At 32.8% G+C, this 18,868-nt stretch overlaps 1 protein-coding gene across 2 annotated transcripts; it reads left to right on the forward strand.

The window, feature by feature from the left end:
* The first annotated feature begins 5,923 nt into the window (after nt 1-5,923).
* On the forward strand, nt 5,924-16,850 carry LOC114293343 (cucurbitadienol 11-hydroxylase). Of its 2 annotated transcripts, XM_082913765.1 has the most exons (11): nt 5,924-6,116; nt 6,394-6,452; nt 7,318-7,419; nt 9,374-9,563; nt 14,404-14,596; nt 14,688-14,998; nt 15,116-15,268; nt 15,373-15,621; nt 15,774-15,863; nt 15,958-16,036; nt 16,434-16,850. In XM_082913765.1, the coding sequence occupies exons 7-11, from the start codon at nt 15,116-15,118 to the stop codon at nt 16,439-16,441; spliced, it is 579 nt and encodes a 192-aa protein (XP_082769891.1). In that variant the 5' UTR covers nt 5,924-6,116; nt 6,394-6,452; nt 7,318-7,419; nt 9,374-9,563; nt 14,404-14,596; nt 14,688-14,998; the 3' UTR covers nt 16,442-16,850. The 2 variants fall into 2 exon arrangements, with proteins under 2 accessions (XP_082769891.1, XP_082769892.1); XM_082913766.1 differs by lacking the exon at nt 5,924-6,116 and having other exon boundaries at nt 6,422-6,578.
* The last annotated feature ends 2,018 nt before the right edge of the window (nt 16,851-18,868 follow it).

Below are 18,868 nucleotides of genomic sequence, written 5' to 3' on the forward strand. Positions count from 1 at the left end.
TATCTATAAATACCCCAGTATGATGTTTGTTGAAGTCATAACAATAGTAATATATCTACAATTACTATTATTATTAATTTTTTTTATTTTATGAACAATGTCTTCAAGAGGTGCAGGAAGTTCACGCCGGCAAAGAAATTCGAAAGTGTGGCTGCTACCTCAATTCACTTATGACTACAAGAGCGAAAAGTACTCAAGTCCGAAGGATTATTATGCTAGTATCCGAGCAGAATGGGCGTTCAGGGTAACGGAGCAAGAAGGATTGTTTAATGATCTACGTAACTTTGGGGCACCGATACCTCATCGTCGTTCATTGACCATGGCTAGACGAAATGTGAGTGACTATGAAAAAACAGTTAGCAGAATTAAGAAGGAGAACAACAGAATGTTGATGCGAAGATGTCGACATTTCATGCTTCAGCTAGCCACCGAAATGGCAGAAGCAAGCAACAGAGATTTGACAGTGACTAAGCGAAACAATGTCTTAAACAATGAAAAATATCTCTCTGACTACTATATGTCAGATGAGGAATGAGAAATCAAACACCGTTATCTTTCATATATGTTTGTATGTATGTTGTGTCGTATCTTCGTTACTGGAGTGTAAGACAATGTTGTTGTTCATCTAACGTACGGATGTATTTCAAGTATTTATTTTATGAACCTAAAGTTTTTGAAATAACTACATTTATAACTACACATTTATTAGTTCATGACTTTCTTTATTGAATTGCAATGAGTTAATGAATGTTCTGGATTAATGAATGGATTAATGTATGTTGAATTATGTGAATACTTAAAACACATAAAACAGAACAGGTAGCTCGGTGAAAAGCTTTCCTTAACTGGGGCTCGTGAAATAGGGATCAATTTACAAAAAATTTCAATCTCCATCAAGAAAGAAGAAAAAGTCACATTTCAATTCCTGGAAGTCCAGTAAAAATGATGACTCTGGTAAGGAATGGGTGGTTGACAGAAAACTAAACTTCAGGGGCTGGACAAACAAGCTCAAAGCCAAGTGGTTGGTCCAGTTGGGGGACTAATAAAGTTCAGAAAAACGAACTACCGCCTTCAATAACACATAAAACAGAACAGGTAGGTCGGTGAAAAGCTTACCTTAACTGGGGCTCATGAAATAGGGATCCTCTACGTAAAGAATTTCAATCTCCATCAAGAAAGAAGAAAGAGTCACCTTCCAATTCCTGGAAGTCCAGTAAAAATGATGACTCTGGTAAGGAATGGGGGGTTGATAGAAAACTAAATTTCGGGGGCTGGACAAACAAGCTCAAAGCCAAGTAGTTGATCCAGTTGGGGGACTAATAAAGTTCAGACAAACAAACTACCTCCTTCAATAACACATAAAACAGAACAGGTAGCTCGGTAAAAAGCTTCCCTTAACTGGGCCTCGTCAAATAGGGATTCTCTACGTAAAGAATTTCAATCTCCATCAGGAAAGAAGAAAGAGTCACCTTCTAATTTTTGTAAGTCCAGTACAAATGATGACTCTGGTAAGGAATGGGGGGTTGACAGAAAACTAAACTTTGGGGTCTGGACAAACAAGCTCAAAGCCAAGTGGTTGGTCCAGTTGGGGGACTAAGTTTAAAACCCAATTGGTTTTACTTGATTTGGTTGGGATGAATCACTATTTACAATTAATTATACCCAAACAAATTGTTTTCTGCACATTTTTAAAGAAATTGACGATTCTCTTAGTATAGAAACTAGAATTGTAACCAGTTCTAATGACATTGACTTGTTATTTTTCAGATTTATACCCAAAGAGAACAACACTTTCAAAATTATTGTGTAACACCAGTTTTCTGGACAGATTTGTATGCACCGGTTTTCTGGACAGATTTGAATGCACCATGATATTCACAAACATTGGTGGCTAAGTACTCATACGTAACCCACGTTTCATTCACAAGATCAACCATTATTTTAAAGTTGATTTCAAAAGTTGAGATTGTAAATGTTTCCCAAAATATTACAAATTGAATATTCAAAAGTTGATTTTAAAATAATTCCAAATGACAACAAAAATTCAAATAGTCATACTTTTCAATGAAATACAAATAGTAGGTCGTAACAACGAATGATGCATAGCTAAGTGAAACACAACATTGCCTACAGAAGCTTCATTTTTTCACACATTGAGTAGTCAAATCGTGGAGAGACTTGTCAGTATATGCAGATGGATTGTGAAGTCATGTGACCTGGTGCACAGGCTTTGGTTTTCTCGATATTTTGCTCGATTATTTGATATACATTGATAACTCATCTCTTATTGATATATGTGGGATTCTCAATTCAAAAAGTCACATGGCAACAGTGAATTCACTGATTTACCTTACAGTGAGTATGCCCTTATTTTGTCCGTATATGCAAATGGATTGTCAAGTCATGTGACTTGGTGCATAGGCTTTGGTTTTCTCTATTTTTTGTTCGATTTTTTTATTACAGTGACAACTCATCTCTTATTGATATATGTGGGATTCTCAATTCAGAAAGTCACATGGCAACAGTGAATTCACTGATTTACCTTACAGTGAGCATGCCCTTATTTTGTCAGTATATGCAGATGGATTGTGAAGTCATGTGACTTGGTACACAGGCTTTGGTTTTCTCGATTTTTTGCTCGATTTTTTTATTACAGTGACAACTCATCTCTTATTGATATATGTGGGATTCTCAATTCAGAAATTCACATGGCAACAGTGAATTCACTGATTTACTTTACAGTGAGCATGCCCTTATTTTGTCCGTATATGCAGATAGATTGTCAAGTCATGTGACTTGGTGCACAAGCTTTAGTTTTCTCGATTTTTTGCTCAATTTTTTTATTACAATGACAACTCATCTCTTATTGATATATGTGGGATTCTCAATTCAGAAAGTCACATGGCAACAGTGAATTCACTGATTTACCTTACAGTCAGCATGCCCTTATTTTGTCCGTATATGCAGATGGATTGTGAAGTCATGTGACTTGGTGCACATGCTTTGGTTTTCTAGATTTTTTGCTCGATTTTTTTATTACAGTGACAACTCATCTCTTATTGATATATGTGGGATTCTCAATTCAGAAAGTCACATGACAACAGTGAATTCACTGATTTACCTTACATTGAGCATGCCCTTATTTTGTTCGTATATGCAGATGGATTGTCATGTCACGTGACTTGGTACACAGTATTTGCTTTTCTCTGTTTTTTCAGTCTAGTGACAACTCATACCTTGTTCATATATGTGGGATTGTCATGCAGAGGCATTTTTCTAATGCCGTTCATAACCAACTATATAAACGACTAAAGGTGAAGACACAACCTTACAACTCATTTCGCTCTACGAAATTATCATTCATTTGTTTTAAAAAATTAGCATGGCTACATGATTCATGGGAGGGAGTGGGAATCGCAGAGGTGGTAGGAACTTACAAAGGGGTGACAGTTCACGACGAGGAGGGGGAAGGGGCCGTGGCGATGCTGAAGACGATTCATGGGAGGGAGTGGGAATACCTGTTTTAGATTATGCTTGTGGTTATCATGATAGGTTTGGAAAGTGACATTTTTTGATGTCAAAGTATTATCCAGTTCAAGGAGGTTCATGTATGGAGCCATCTGACAATCAAATAGGATATGGTTTATCTGACGCTGCTCGTCTCAAGTGGTCCGCACTATTTATAGAGCGGGTACAGCTGGAAACCTTAAGTCGGGAAAATCAACTTAAGGTGCCAAAAGCACGTTTTGTTGAGTTCCAAAAGGAAGATCCTAATAATGTTGATCGACTATGTGAAAGACTACGACGTGAGATTTCTTAAATACACCGTAGGTTAGCCCGCGATATGTAGTTATACATAGTTAAGAAAGATGCCCAGAAGAACAAAACATAACCAAATGTTGCGGCTATCAAGGGTATCATGGAGGATCTTGAACTTGTCTCTGACGCTGAGCTTTCGGATTATTTAGACTCTGAGCCACCTGTCGATTTAAGCGCGAATTAGGTGTAAATGTCTACACTTCGGCAACATTAGGTCATGCATTAATATGCAATGTCTGTGTTAGACTAAGTATAACTGTTATGTTATGTTTATGTTTATGTATTGTGTCTGTCAAATGTTGGGGCTATTAATATGCAATATTAGGTCATGAATTAGGTGTTTGTCTGTCTAACTGTTATGTTTATGTATTGTGTGTTCAGTTTAGGGTGTCCAGGATGTATGTAATGTGTGTTCAGTTCATGGTGTCCAGAATGTATTTTTGTGGGAGACTTATGTCAGTACTACCTATGTAACTGAAAACTATTACGTTTGCAACTTCAGTTATGTTGTTTTCATGCCTGTATGAGTATTTAGTAAATTAGTGACTTCGTATATTATGTATTAAGTTTTATTACAAAAATGTTGACAAAATTTATTTTAGGAGCTCTCGTAGTGGCCTTCGTCTTCTTGGCCTACTTCGCGGTGCTCTTCGCATCTCACCCTTCGTCGTTGCTCGTCGAACTGCACAGTGTGTGGGTGTGCTTCGGACTGTAGAGCATGCATGTCACCTTCTAACCCAAAACAAAGACGAAAGAAAAATTTTTATTTTTTTAATGAAAACGGGTACAAAACGGTTTTACTAAACTGGTTTTCTGAATTACATTCTCACCTTATAACCCAAAACAAAGACAAAAGAATAGATATATATATTTAAATGAAAACGACTTTAGTAAAGCCAAAATAATTTTCTGAATAACACCTTCTAACCCAAAACAAAGACAAAAGAAAAAAAAAATTACATGAAAACGGCTTTAGTAAAGCAAAAAAAAATTATTAATTACATTATCACCTTCTAACCCAAAACAAACACAAAACAATAAACAAAAAAAATTTACATGAAAACGGCTTTAGTAAAGACAAAAAAAATTTATGAATTACACTTTCTAAACCAAAACAAAGACAAAAGAAAAAAAAAAAAATTAACATGAGAATGGCTTCAGTAAAGCCAAAAAAAATTTATGAATTACATTATCACCAAAACAGTGACAACAGAAAAAAAAAATTTACAAAAAAAAATTAAATATAATTTAAATGAACAGTGAAAGCATAGTTTCAATCCATGCTTACTGTAGTGAACAGTGAAAGCATGAATTTTGTAAATGAACATGATTTTAAAATTATATATATGAAAAATATTATGTAAAATTAATATATAAAAAGAGGCTTTTCCCATAAAAATTTAAATGATATATAAATTGGCTTAATTCCCAAATGTTTGGTAATTAGTTAAAAATATTATGTAAAATTAATATATAAAGAAGAGGCTTTTCTCATATGATGTAATACAAATTAATATATGAAAAGAAGAGGTTTTTCCTATATTATGTAAAATTTCTGAATTACACCTTCTAAACCAAAACAAAGACAAAAGAAAAAAAAAAAAAAATTCAACATGACAATGGCTTTAGCAAAGCCAAATTTTTTTTATGAATTACATTATCACCAAAACAATGAGAACAGGAAAAAAAATAAAATATTAAAAAAAAAAATAAATAAATAAATAAATGAACAATGAAAGCATGGTTTCAATCCACGCTTGTATTTATCAACAATGAAAGTGCGATTTCAAATAGCGTTTTCTTTAAGAAAAAAAAATTAGTGAAAGCGCGATTTCAAATAGCGTTTTCTTTAGAAAACGAATGCAGAGTGAAAGTGCGATTTCAAATAGCGTTTTATTTTTAAAAAAAAATTTATGTTAAAAAAGTGATTTACAATCACGTTTTTAAACGTTTTTTAATTTAAAACGTGATTTATAATAGCGCTTTCACTATTTACCATAATTTAAATTCCAAACAGCAAAAATGTGACTTTTAATAATGCTTTACCGTAATTTGAGAATTCCGGACAAACTAACATAGTTTGAAAATTAAGATACAAAATCCCCAAATTTTGCCCCTTTGAAGAGCAGCCTTCACCGACCCACAGGGCCACGGAAAAGCCCCCAACTTGAATTTGTGGAAGTGTGCAATTGCCACCGTTGCTGTCGCCTATTACATCTCAATCCTATGGCGGTGTATCGGTTGGTGTTGAGTTGGGCAAATGCTGAGGTGTCTTCACAGGCTGTAGCGGCGAAGCGGTAAAACTCTACATGTTTGGTTTGTGTTTGAGAGGTGTGTTTTAGAGATAAAAAGTACGAAAAGTTGTTTGGTTTGGTTTTTTTCAAAAGATGTTTTGGAAAATTATTTTGAGAGAGAGTTTTGGAAAAAGTGATTGATTTGATGTGTGTGAGAGAGAGATTTGTTTGGAAAACTTGTTTGGTTTACAAGTTTTGAGAAATTTTTTTGAAAAAATTTGTTTGGTTTGATTACTTTTAAAAACTTATTTGTAGAGAAAATTTCTCAAATTTTTTTTAGAAATACATCTATCGGAAGTGCTGAAACCAAGAACAACAAGTGCACAACCAGACAACCAGGTGTGTGAAATTCCCTACTACGTTCTGCTTTCCTCTGTGTTCTGTATTTTCTATTGGTGTTTTTGCGTACTGGAATTCCATTCAGATTTGTATTTTAATGCTATTTCGAGATGGCTGGACAATCTGGTATGTAGATAGCTGCTTCCATGCTTATTTGTCTTCGAAGATGTGCCACTATGTGGTTTCGATGTTCTTGTTTATCTTTACTCTAATTTATGTGTAAATTATGCACACCACATGTTTGCCAATATGCCTATGAAAATAGAAATAGAAATAGAAAATTTGCAGTTTTTTTTCCCTTACTTCAAAATATATAGAGAAAATTGTATCTCAAATTGTAGAAACTATTCTTAGCTCAACAAGAATTTCGGTTTCAATTCAAATGCTATTGTATAGATATGCTACTGTAAGGGTGAAACTCTAGGGGTTTGTTTTTTTTTTTTTTTTTGTTGTTGTGATTTTTCTCTAATGAATGAAGTTCATGTCTTCCTTTTTTCTCTGTAAATATGCTTGGCTTTCTTCCTCTAATGAAACAGCTACTGTTTTTGATATTTGGAATATTTATGAATGAGCGTTTTCTTTAATCATAATCTTTGTTTTCTGTTTTCTCATCCAAAGACTCTTTTTTCTCTATATATTCGTGCAACTTTCATCTCCAATCCTATTGTAGGTTTTTGTAGTATTCTTTCTCTATCGCAGCCTCCAACATGTGATTTTCCTTGGTTATTATCTGATCAAATCATACATCACTATGAATATGGACAATACTTTTCGTATATGTATGTGCCATATCAATTTCCATTTTTTAAAACAATTTTCATTCCATTTGCGTCATTTAAAGGAGCTATAATTTTTATCTTTATAGGAATGCATACGAGCCTTCATCAAGGAGAGTGGAGATACGGAGGTGCTGGAGCTGCTTGTTCAAGACCCTTTTCATAGGCTGTTGCTACATGGCGTCTCCAAGGTATATCTTTCAATTTTTGTTTTGACATATGAGAGCCGATAAATTTATTCGACGGGCTATCAATATCAAGGTTATATTTGATGCTGCTATCTAGAGCTATATGGTCAGTTTCCAACCAAATCTGCAGAACCCAACTCTCTACAAATCTTTAGAGATTTGTACATCAAGTGAATTGCTGTTATCAAATTTGTCATCTTTGAACAAAATCACCAAAGTTTTTTCTTTTCATTACCTAATATTCCTAAAAAATTTCATTACCTAACAGTCGAAGGGCATGGAGTTAATGAAGATGACGAGGATAAAGAAAAGGAAAGCGGGTTCTGTTGAGCTCCCAAACATTACCCTCTGCCAATTCTGAAAATGGCAAAGGAAGGGATTTGGTAATTATTAACCGCCTGGAATCCAAGCCATTAGCTATGTAATATTAACCAATCTAAACCTGTTCATTATCTTTATTTAATGTTTGGGATGTAAAAAAAAAAGTTAGTTCTTTAGTTGTACCTGTAACAATATCTCATTGACCCTTCCCTGTTTGATAGAAGTTTGAATGTTGTAATCCTTGCTACTCTCTTTTTAGATAATGTAATTGATGTTTAGATTTGAAGTTTTATAATTCTGCACAATAAACTGTGATTTGATTAACCTGTGTAGATTTTGAATTTTTTTTTTTGGGTTAAAATATTTCAACTAAGAAAAAGTGCAAGTAAATAAATTGTGAATTATACACATTTTCATTCTCAAAAAACAAGTTATGACTTCACGTTTCTTTTTTCCCAACAAATATAGTATATACACAATAAAAAATTTGAAATTCTCTAGATAAAATTTTATCAAGTTGTGTACTTCGGAAGTTCTTATGTTGATCTAGATGTAAGATTATAACTATATTAAAAAATGTTATTCCATAATCGGGATAAGGTCTTTGTTATAGATTTCTTGTTAGGTTAATCTAACGATTGGTTAGCATTTCCAGTCATACTTATTGGTTCTATTTGATTGACAACAGTTACTTTTCCTGGGGAAATAGACAATCAGTTTGTTGTACTTGTAGCTTTTGATTCCTTTGTACATTTCTTTGTAGGTTTAAGTTTTGTGTATGAAATTTAATTTGGTTTGCATTATATTTTGTGTGTACATGGATTCAGCCTTTTTTCGGCAGTTTTGTAAACAATGTTGAAGTTCGTAGTTCTCTAGGGGAGTTTGAAAGTAGGGATGGCAAGCTTATTATCCTGTGATCTGCTTGATTGTTTAGTAAATTGGTTGACTTTTTGGTATGGACCTTAGGACATTGGCATACTGGCTCTTTACCTTAGTGAACTGTTGCATTCACTTTCTGATAAGGATTATTTAAAGGTCCCAGGTTATGGGATATTTATGACCTGGAAAATTAGCAGATGAATTGGTTAGTTCCTGCAGTTTAAGAATATAGTGGTTTGTTTGGGTCTAGGCTTGACCTTTAACTTTAAGTCATATTGGACTGGGGGTATCTTCTGAATAGAGCCACCACACTATCATTCCATACTTCGACTGATTTAGAAAACTCTAGGCTTATGAATACATCTTGGTTACCAACAAAATAAATCTTCACATGATGATGTTTTAAAATATTAAAAATGGGAAAAAGAAATGTTATCTGGTGTATTTAATTACTTTTTAGTTATCAACTTTTTGGTTTTTATTTATTTTGAGTCCGTTAGTTGGTGTTTACTAATTCAACATTTATGTGGTCTATTTTGGTTAAGCAATTTGCAAGATCTTGTTATTGTTAGCTTTCTTTTGTTCAATTGTTTTGATCCTGACCAATCAAGACTGATGTTAATTGTTAATAATTGTGAGATGGTGAATTAATTCAGTATATGTGATTTATCATTTATGAACCCTTTGATGGTCATTGTACTTGATTCTATCATTTGAAGGATTTAAGCTATAGGGTTATTTGCTATTTGATAAATAGGCTTGGGAGAGTGCGCTGAGATATGCTACAAGGATCCAGTTTTAAAGCACCGACAGGTGGGAGGGAGAAGGCCCTTGCTGCATTCTGTAGAAAGGCCCTTACCTCAACTGATAAATTTGAGATGTGGGGAGATGGGCTTCAAACTCGATCTTTCACGTTCATTGATGAATGTGTCGAAGATGTCTCTTAGGTAAAATTCTTATCCTGGATACACATTTCTTTGTTGAAGTTCAATCAAGATGTTATTTGTATTGGACTTAAAATTCTATAGTGGTTGAATGTTGGCTGACATTGATGTTATGGAGTCTTTTTAACTATCAACACTGATGCATACCCCCAGTGGGGGTCGCACCCCCAGTGAGGTGTCGCACCCCCACTGGCCGAAATCCAAAAAAAAAAAAAAGAAAAAAGAAAACAGTTTTTTTGTTGTCAAATGATGGAGTGCCACCTCACTGGGGGTCGACCCCCAGTGGGTGTATGAGGCATTTCTGTTTTAACTATGGGCGACTCTTTTTGCTATTGTGAACATAACAAATTCCATTTGTTAATGGAAAAATAATAATTTTAAATTTTCATCGTTGCCGCTGGATAAAGCGTGTATTTTGAATTTTCTTGTGTTTTTATCACTAGAGATGCATAATTTAGGCGTATTGGTTTGGGGTGTACTAAAAAAGTACACTTTTTATCTTTTTTTGATCACATTATCTTTTTACTTTTCTACACATCTTTTTGTAAAAAGTCAAAAAAATACACTTATTTAGATCATCTCAAACAACAAGAAATCTATTTTGGAACATTATAGGTTATACATAGGTATAAGAACTTCAACACCACATGTTTCTTTATTAAGCAAAATGCCCCCCCCCCCCCCCCCCCCCCCCCCTCTCTCAATGCATTGGGACATGTACTTTTATTTGGGAAATTATCTACAAACAGAATTTTCATACAAAGCATTCATGAAATGACCATAGAAGGTTACATCATTCTGTATGTGGATTTTTCATGGAAATTATGTTCATATATAACTCCTATTATTTTTGTCAAAAAGGATGCGATTTGGATGTAAAAATGGCAATAGGTTAACTTCTTTCTTTTGACGTTGGGCCCTTTGTCCTTGTTGATTCTGTGTCTTGACATGAGCTGTGTGTGTTCAGATTGACAAAATGATGAGACTTTGGATTTCCTTAATGTCTTAGAAAACCATTATTAGGCACATGTTATTCCCAGATTAACTTATGTAGTTCTTTAGGTTACTCGGCCTCCATTATTGGGCTCATTATTAGATCTGAGTAGAAGATCTGTTGTATACAAACAAGAAAGAACATTTACTTATGTTAAATTATTTGTTATATATCTTCAATTCCTTTTAACTGTTAGTTGGCAACACTTGGGGGTTGAATTTGAACAAGACATCTGTTGTTTGTTGTAGTATGAGATTCCATCAGAGAAAACCTAAAGAATGGACTCAGGTTAAATATTTGAAAAGAAAAAGAAAAATGCTTGGGAGCACTAATTAGTGCTCCCACTAATTAGGTGGCAGTAGGTCCCGTCATTAATGATGTGATGTTTTGGTCTTGGAGTTGTATTTTTTTTTATTTTTTTTTACTTTTTTAATGCATTAGTGCTATTAGTGGTGATATTTTTAGTGGGATGAATCATTGTTGAAAGAAAAATTGTTCACTAAATTATCAGCTTGATGGAAGCAATATTTTTTATAACTAAGCATATTCACGGATCATATTGAGCCGCTTTTAGAAAATATTAGGAATCGAATTAGTTTTTACAATTCTAGAAAAATTAGAATCATAATTGAATCATGAAATTTACGAAACCAAACCAGAATTGAATCATAAAAATCGATTTGATTTTAATTCTATAAACATGATGTATATTTTATGTTGTTAAACAAATCAACAATAATTAGATTAGTTAAATTGGTAAAAGTATGTTAATTTTACAATCAAAATTAGTGTACAAATCTTATGAGTAACTTTTATATTTTTATTTTTAATATCAAATTATAAGAAAATAATAAAAATTTTTGAAACAAGAACAGGAATCGAAATTAATAAAAAACAAACCAAATCTATAATTTAAAAACTAATAAAAATTTAATAAAATCAGACCGAATGGTTCCACTATTTTCAAATAAAATAAAAAACTAATAATTTGAACTGAATTAAAATGATTTCTAATTTCACCGATATTTTTAGAACAACCTAGACAAAACATTTGAAGGGAATGAGAAATTTAGACACAACATTCCAAAATTGAATGAAAGACAAAGATGAAGGCTTCAATTCCACCGTCAAAAGCAAATTAACCGTCAAGTAGCTGCCAACTATTGATGGAAGAAAAAAACAAATATTTGTCCTAATTTTTGATGTTATCTTTTCATACTACAATATTTGGCCAACTAAGCCTCCTCCAGAAAAGAAACCACCACAACCACCTACTGTTAAAGCCAGCCCGCCTTCTGAATCCAGTACGAGCACTAAAGATATACTCCGTGCTTTTGCATAGCGAGAGAGAGCATATACACACATCATCTATACCGCACTAAAGATATACTCCCTACTTTCAGTTTTTCAAGCTTTAGGTGCCCTAAAAAAATTGGCTCTTTTTTCTTGATGATACTATAATTTACATTGCCTATTAATGTGATGGTTCCATTTTTCTGAAAAACTCTTCTCTAATTTGATATGAATCTTTACTGAATTTTGTGCGTGCGAGTGTTTTCAAATTTTCAACTTGAGAAAATGGTGAATGTTACAACAAATGAATCCATGGATAAAAGTTGTATTGAGGCTGAGCAAGGAATCTGTGAAATTCGTAATTCGGTCCGGTCCAGTCCAATCCGATAGGTTTGGATTGATTTTTTGAATCCGTGGTTCGGTTCTAGATTAAAGAATTAAAAATCCGTAGTCCACGGATTGGTTCTGGATTGAACCGTACGGTTCCGGATTGGAACTGATCCAGACCGTATGCAAATAGTCTATATTTGTATTATACATTTTCCCTCATAGTATCTTCTCTTATTCTATATAAAACCTAAACTCAAGCCTAAACCTGTATAATATCTTCTTTTATTACTTTTGTTTGTTAATTTTTAGTTTTAATTTATAATAGTATAAATTTTTATGGTGAAACCAATTTTCTTAGGATTGTTTAAATTCTAGAACAATATGTCACTATTATAAAAAAACATGTTGCTATTGTGGAATTAATATAGCGCTATGTTTATGTTTTTATGAAATTAAAGTGTTATATATATATTTTTTTGTTATTTAATTATGTGAATCCGTGGTCCTAAACTGATCCAAGCCGTGTTTAAATGGATTAGTTCGGATTGGTTCCATAATTTAAACGGAACTATAGATAACGGATTGGTCTTGGTTTTATCCCAATCCAGTCCAATCCGGACCATGCTCACCCCTATTGATTTCGCATTGCATGTCTGGGGCCATTTTAGTTCTGTGGTACATAAAGTGAGCCAAATTGGATTGGCATATGTTTATGCTGCTATAGAGAGCATTAATTAAAACTTCCTTTGGAAATAACTTCAAGTTTTCTCTTTTTTTTGGGGTTTTTGTCTACTTTTTTTCTAGAGAACATTTGAGAGAGATATATAATAATATAAAAGAAAAAAAAAGAGGAAAAATTGCCAAAAAAAAAATAAAAATGGTATGAACTCAAAAAAATTACAAAGTCATGAAAGGACAAGTAATTTATGTATTAGATTGTGCAATTAAGTTTTTTAATTTCATCTATTTGTAATTATTTTGAGTTCATACAATTTGTTAGTAAAAAATAGACAAGCAAAAAAAAAGAAAAAAAAGAATGAGAAAAATAGAGCAATTAAGGTTAGTGAGGGGGTTAATAAGTGATGGGATTAGTGTATTAGTTATTCAATTGGATTAACCGAATGATTTGGTATGTGATTTTCTAGAAATATAACTATATTTCACCTATATTTTACAAATTCCCCCTCCCCTTCCTTTTTAAGTCACTTATCAAATTCACAAATCAAATATAATTTTTAAAATATTTATATGGATACTGTAACACGACCCCATGCGCGAAGCGTGTGGGGGTAGCTAGTTTTTATTAAAAATGTGATAGAGAGAGAGTGTGTGCGCTGTGTGATTTTAATTTTTTATTAAAAATGTAATAGAGAGACACAAAGAGAGTGTGCGTGCTCTGTGTGTGTGTCAGTGAGAAAGGGTTGGGGAGAGAGTGTGTTTGCTCTGAGTGTGTTAGTAAGTGTGTATTTTTTTTGTTTAAAGGTGTTAGTAAATGTGTATTTTTTTTGTTTAAAGAAATAAATCTCAACCGTTTATTTCTTTGCAGGTAACGTGACTCTGTCTGAGCCATCTCCCATAGGAACAGTCGGAGAGAGAGGCTGTAAATTCACAAGCAGTACCAAACAACTCATCATTTCACAAAGAGAAAGAACACTAGTTGGGAGATATCTACAATCAGCAACGATCCTCCCCTTATTTCGTCTCCTTAGTTCCTTACTTGGTGAGTCATTGGGCTCAATTTCGATAATCTGAACCATTAACATTTTAAGATTTGTCGAGTATATCATACCTGTAAAAAATCAAGTTGATCGAACTAAAAATCATTTATTAAAAAAAAATAATAAACAATTTTATTTTTTAATAAAACTTTTAGTTTGATGATCCGAACACGTGATTTTTGATATCCGATCAACTTCATTTTTTAGAGGTATGATATACTCGACAAATTCTAAAATGTGAACGGTTCGAATCATTAAAATTGAGCCTAAAAGTGAGCCCAATAGCCCACTAAATAGGGAACCAAAGAGAGGATCAAAGGAGAAGATCTTGCTCATGGTAGATATCTCCCAACTAGTGTTCTTTCCTTTTGTGAAATGATGGGTTGTTTGGTACTTTACAGTCCCCATACTATTACTATACTCTCTTTTCTTCTTCTACTTTGCACATTCACAACTTTACTGAAGAGTACTACTTAGCCAGAAAATATGTTGTCTGTGGGAATAGCAGTGACCACCGTTGTGGTAGCATTGGTTACCATATTCGTAACTCATTGGGTTCGCAAATGGAGGAATCCCAAATGCGAAAACGGTGTTCTTCCACCTGGTTCCATGGGCTTCCCTCTCATAGGAGAGACCATTCAGCTTCTCATGCCCAACCGATCTTTAGAACTCCATCCCTTCATTTCTAAGAGAGTTCAGAGGTACTTAAATAAAATTTTGCCAAATAAATTATATATTTTTTTGTAATTAAAGTGTAATAATTTGTTTTTTTGTCTATGTGTTTGTGTGCAGATATGGATCAGTGTTCCGAACTAATGTGGCTGGTAAACAAGAAGTTATAACAACCAACCCAAAATTCAATCATTACATCATTACAGAAGAAGGGAAATCCGGAGAATTGTGGTATTTGGACACGTTTTCGAGCATGTTGCCCATATATGCGGTAGGCTGTGTCCAGAAGTACATTAGAAGCATAATTTTGACACTTTGGAGTTGATGGCATCAGAGTGAATTTGCTACCACAAGTTGAGCAACTCATTCAGAAAACTCTTTGTAATTGGTCCACCAAGCTAATTGTTGATGTCAAACATGATGTTACTTGTGTACGTTTAAAGATAATCCAAGCTAATCAATTTAATCTCTAGTTCATTAATTATCTTTAATTTTTTTTGTTTGATATTTGATTGACGAGAGCATATATATCTGTTTGGTTATTGCAGATGATTTTTGATTTCACCTTGAAGCAGTTGTATGGTTATGATTGGGAAAAATCATTAGAGATGCGACATAGTGAGAAGTTTTCAAGCTTATTGCATGGTCTTTTGTCCCTTCCTTTGGACATCCGTGGTGCTACTTTCCACAAATGTGTCGAGGTATAACCCCCCCCCCCCCCCCCAAAAAAAAAAAGAAGACTTGTATATATATACTGAAATAGTTGCCAATTTTTAAGGTTTTTTTTTTTTTCGGTGGTATTTAGGAACGCAAGGAATTATTAAGCATGTTGAAGGATATCGTACAAGAGAGAATCGATTCCGATAACAAGTTTAGAGGGGACTTCCTTGACAGAGTAATGGAAGACATGAAAACTGAGAAGTTTTTAACAGCCAAATTTCTATCCAATTTGATGTTTGGAATTTTATTTGGAAACTCTGAGCCAATCTCTTCTGTTATACTTTTGACTTTGAAGTTGTTATCAGAGCATCCTTCAATATTTGAGGAGCTTACAGTACGTTTTCAAACTTACAATTTAACTAACTAACCGTGGTTGATTTGTTTAATTTTTTTTTTTTTTTTTTTTGGCCTTAGCTAAACAATGATAGACTACTCTTTTTGCATATATAATTATGACATTAATTAGTGATCGATTAATTTTGTCAGGCTGAAAACGAGGTAATCGTTAAAAACAGAGAGAATCCAGATTCTTCACTCTCTTGGAAAGAATACAAATCAATGACTTTTACACCTAATGTATGCTTATATGATCATCTCACTTATTTGTTTTTGTCTTCTGCCAGTGAAGGATTAATTAATTGGAATTTTCACCTTACTTGTAAAATTACAGGTTGTGAATGAAGTTCTTAGGTTGGCAAATGTTGCACCAGAGCTGCTAAGAAAAGTCACAAAAGATATCAAATTCAATGGTAAGTACTATAATTGCATCACAATACCTCTAATAAGCTTCATGCAAATATAACCTACAAATAATTGAAATTGAAATGTCTATTGGTTAAAAACTCAATAGGATATACAGTTTCTGCTGCTGGAATATTTTGATTGTTACTTCCGCTCATCAATTAAACCCAAAAGCCTTTAAAGATCCAGTTAAATTCAATCCATCACGTTGGAACCTGCGTGCCAATACATCTTGATCTTATACCATTTCCTTTCCTTTTTTTTCTCCAAGAAGTGATGGCTTGAGAGTTTTGTAAATTTTTACTAGTTAGTTGTTCTAATCTTATGCTTAACAGTGAGATTTGATCATTGAAAGAAGCCATTGACAAGTACTAATTTTGCTCCTTAATTGTTGATGATATATAGGACCTTGATCCAACTCTTATATCAAAGAATTTTATGCCTTTTGGAGGAGGGGTGAGACAATGCGCAGGTGCAGATTACACTAGGACATTTGTATGCACTTTTCTCCATGTATTGGTGTTCACATTAGGGGAGGAAAGATTGTTCGGAGACCCATTTTGGACTTTGTAGATGGTGTTCACATTAAACTCACACAAAAGAGCAACTGATACCTGATGAAGATCGGCTGCCGTGGACTCAAATATTGCAAGCTTTTTATATAGGGCTTTCAGCCAAGAAATTATGTTATATGCTTTTTTATTTTTTGTGTTATTAAAGTTGTAACTAGAGATTGTTTTAGAACAGCTACCTCTGTTGGTATTTTTTTATAATAATATAAGAAAATATATAAAATAATGATAAAATAATTTTTTATTAAAAGAATGAAATTCAGAATAAACGACACAACTAAAAATACAGAAATAAATTAGATTACATTATTAATAGAACAAATTATTAACATAACTAACTAAATATTAGAACTCATCTTTGTGAATTAAATATTGAAAAATTTAAAAATAAATAATAAGAAAAGAAGCAAATCGAAGCCTGCACTAGACAGTTTCCTCAAAATAGATTCACCGCCTCCTGATGGATGTTGGAGGTATGCCGGCATCTGTCTTTCTGGATACGATGGTCGAAACCAGCTAATATAGAAGCACATTTTGAATAGTTTTGGCGAACTTGCTAATAGACGCACTCTCTCTAACAAGAATCAAAGAAGAGGCTTCCAAAAAAAGATAGGAAAAATTTTCTTTGGTGTAAAAAATCATCTCTAACTTTTTATTTCAAAATATCATCTAATTTTTCATCACAAAGCCTCTCTAAAACAACCTACTAAGTTGGAGGAGAAAGATCTCTATTTATACAAGTATGGGAGAGCTCTTAATGTGTATATAATGTATACACTAGATGGGTTGCAAAATGGATACGGATGTTGGGTCATAATCCGATCCAAACCTAATCTCAAACACATGCAAAAACTAAACCCTTAAAACATATTCTTCTAAATAGTTTTGATAAAACAATTTAGTTTTATTATAGTTTTATTCTAGTGACTGTTGGAATTAAAATTAATTTAATTGCCTACAGTTATTAGAATTTGAGTTGTTTGTTTTAAGTAATTAATCATTCAATTTATTTTATGTTAATTAGTTTTTATTGCATGAGTTATTTGATGGTTAGTGCTTAAGTTACTAGGAGTTTATAAAAATAAAAATTTTATTATGTAAGACTCTTACTATTTGATTTGATTTGTTTGTTATTTGCTTTCTTTTATAGCTAACTTTCTTTACAGATTAACTAAACATATATATAATACGAACAAATAAAATAAATTGGAATTAGTAAATTGGACTACTAATTTTTTATTTGAACGGGATTACCTTTGCGTGGAAAAAGGAATAATATTGGACCTTCAGAATATTAGTGAATTTTATTGTTCACTCTGTAGTTCAGTTTGATTTTGAATTTATTCCATATGTTGTTTTGAAAGTGTAGTGATAATTTTGATTTAATTTGATTAATTAAATTCTGGGAAAAACTAGCTGAATTTTGAGAATTTCAAGAGATTCGACTAGTCGAGAGGTTTTCGATGGTATAAAGTATTTCTAAACAAGTTTGTTTTAGGAGAAAATTTAGTAAAACAGTGGTCTTATTTCTGTGATTACTTATGATTATGTTACATTATCGCATGGTGGTATAGCTTGACATTGTAGTGATATTAACTCTTATTTATTCTATTTATTTGTAGTTGTATCAATTGTGAGTTCTTTCATGTCTTAATGTGTAATCAAGGAAATTATTCCAAAATATTTTTAAATTCATGGAATGATAAGTGGAAATTTAACTCTATTTTTATATATATTTGCTCACAGTTGCATGGTTGGATTGCCAATATTATCACCATAATATTCTTATATATATAATTGATTTATAGCCATGCAACTCATGACATTCTTATAATTGCAATGCATCTTTAGCCTTTGGATTACACATTGCAAGCTATAGTTGAAATTACTTGTGTAATATTCATTTTATTGGTTCATTAACTCATCTTGTATACAAGCGTACCTATGAATAGTGAGCATGAAGATTTAATGGCAATAGGGATAGAGTTTTGTAATGCATTCAAACAAAGATAAGCATTACAAGTGGAGAAGTATGTTCTTGGCTAAACAGATGATTCCAAATGTAACCATGAACTTCGTTTTGTAGATTTAGACAATTTGTAATTGTAAAATTGCATTTCCATTTTCATTTGTAATGGTTTTAATTTCTAATTTGTAATAGTTTCACTATAGTGAAAAGAAATGGGGAAAGAAAGAAATTATAAACCTTCTGGTTTAGAGAAAGGCTTTGGGATTAATTTTATTATTCCCAAAGTGGTTTGGTTTTCT

This window comes from Camellia sinensis, chromosome 2 (assembly GCF_055761805.1).
Source record: "Camellia sinensis isolate YWXY chromosome 2, ASM5576180v1, whole genome shotgun sequence".
Taxonomy (NCBI): domain Eukaryota; kingdom Viridiplantae; phylum Streptophyta; class Magnoliopsida; order Ericales; family Theaceae; genus Camellia; species Camellia sinensis.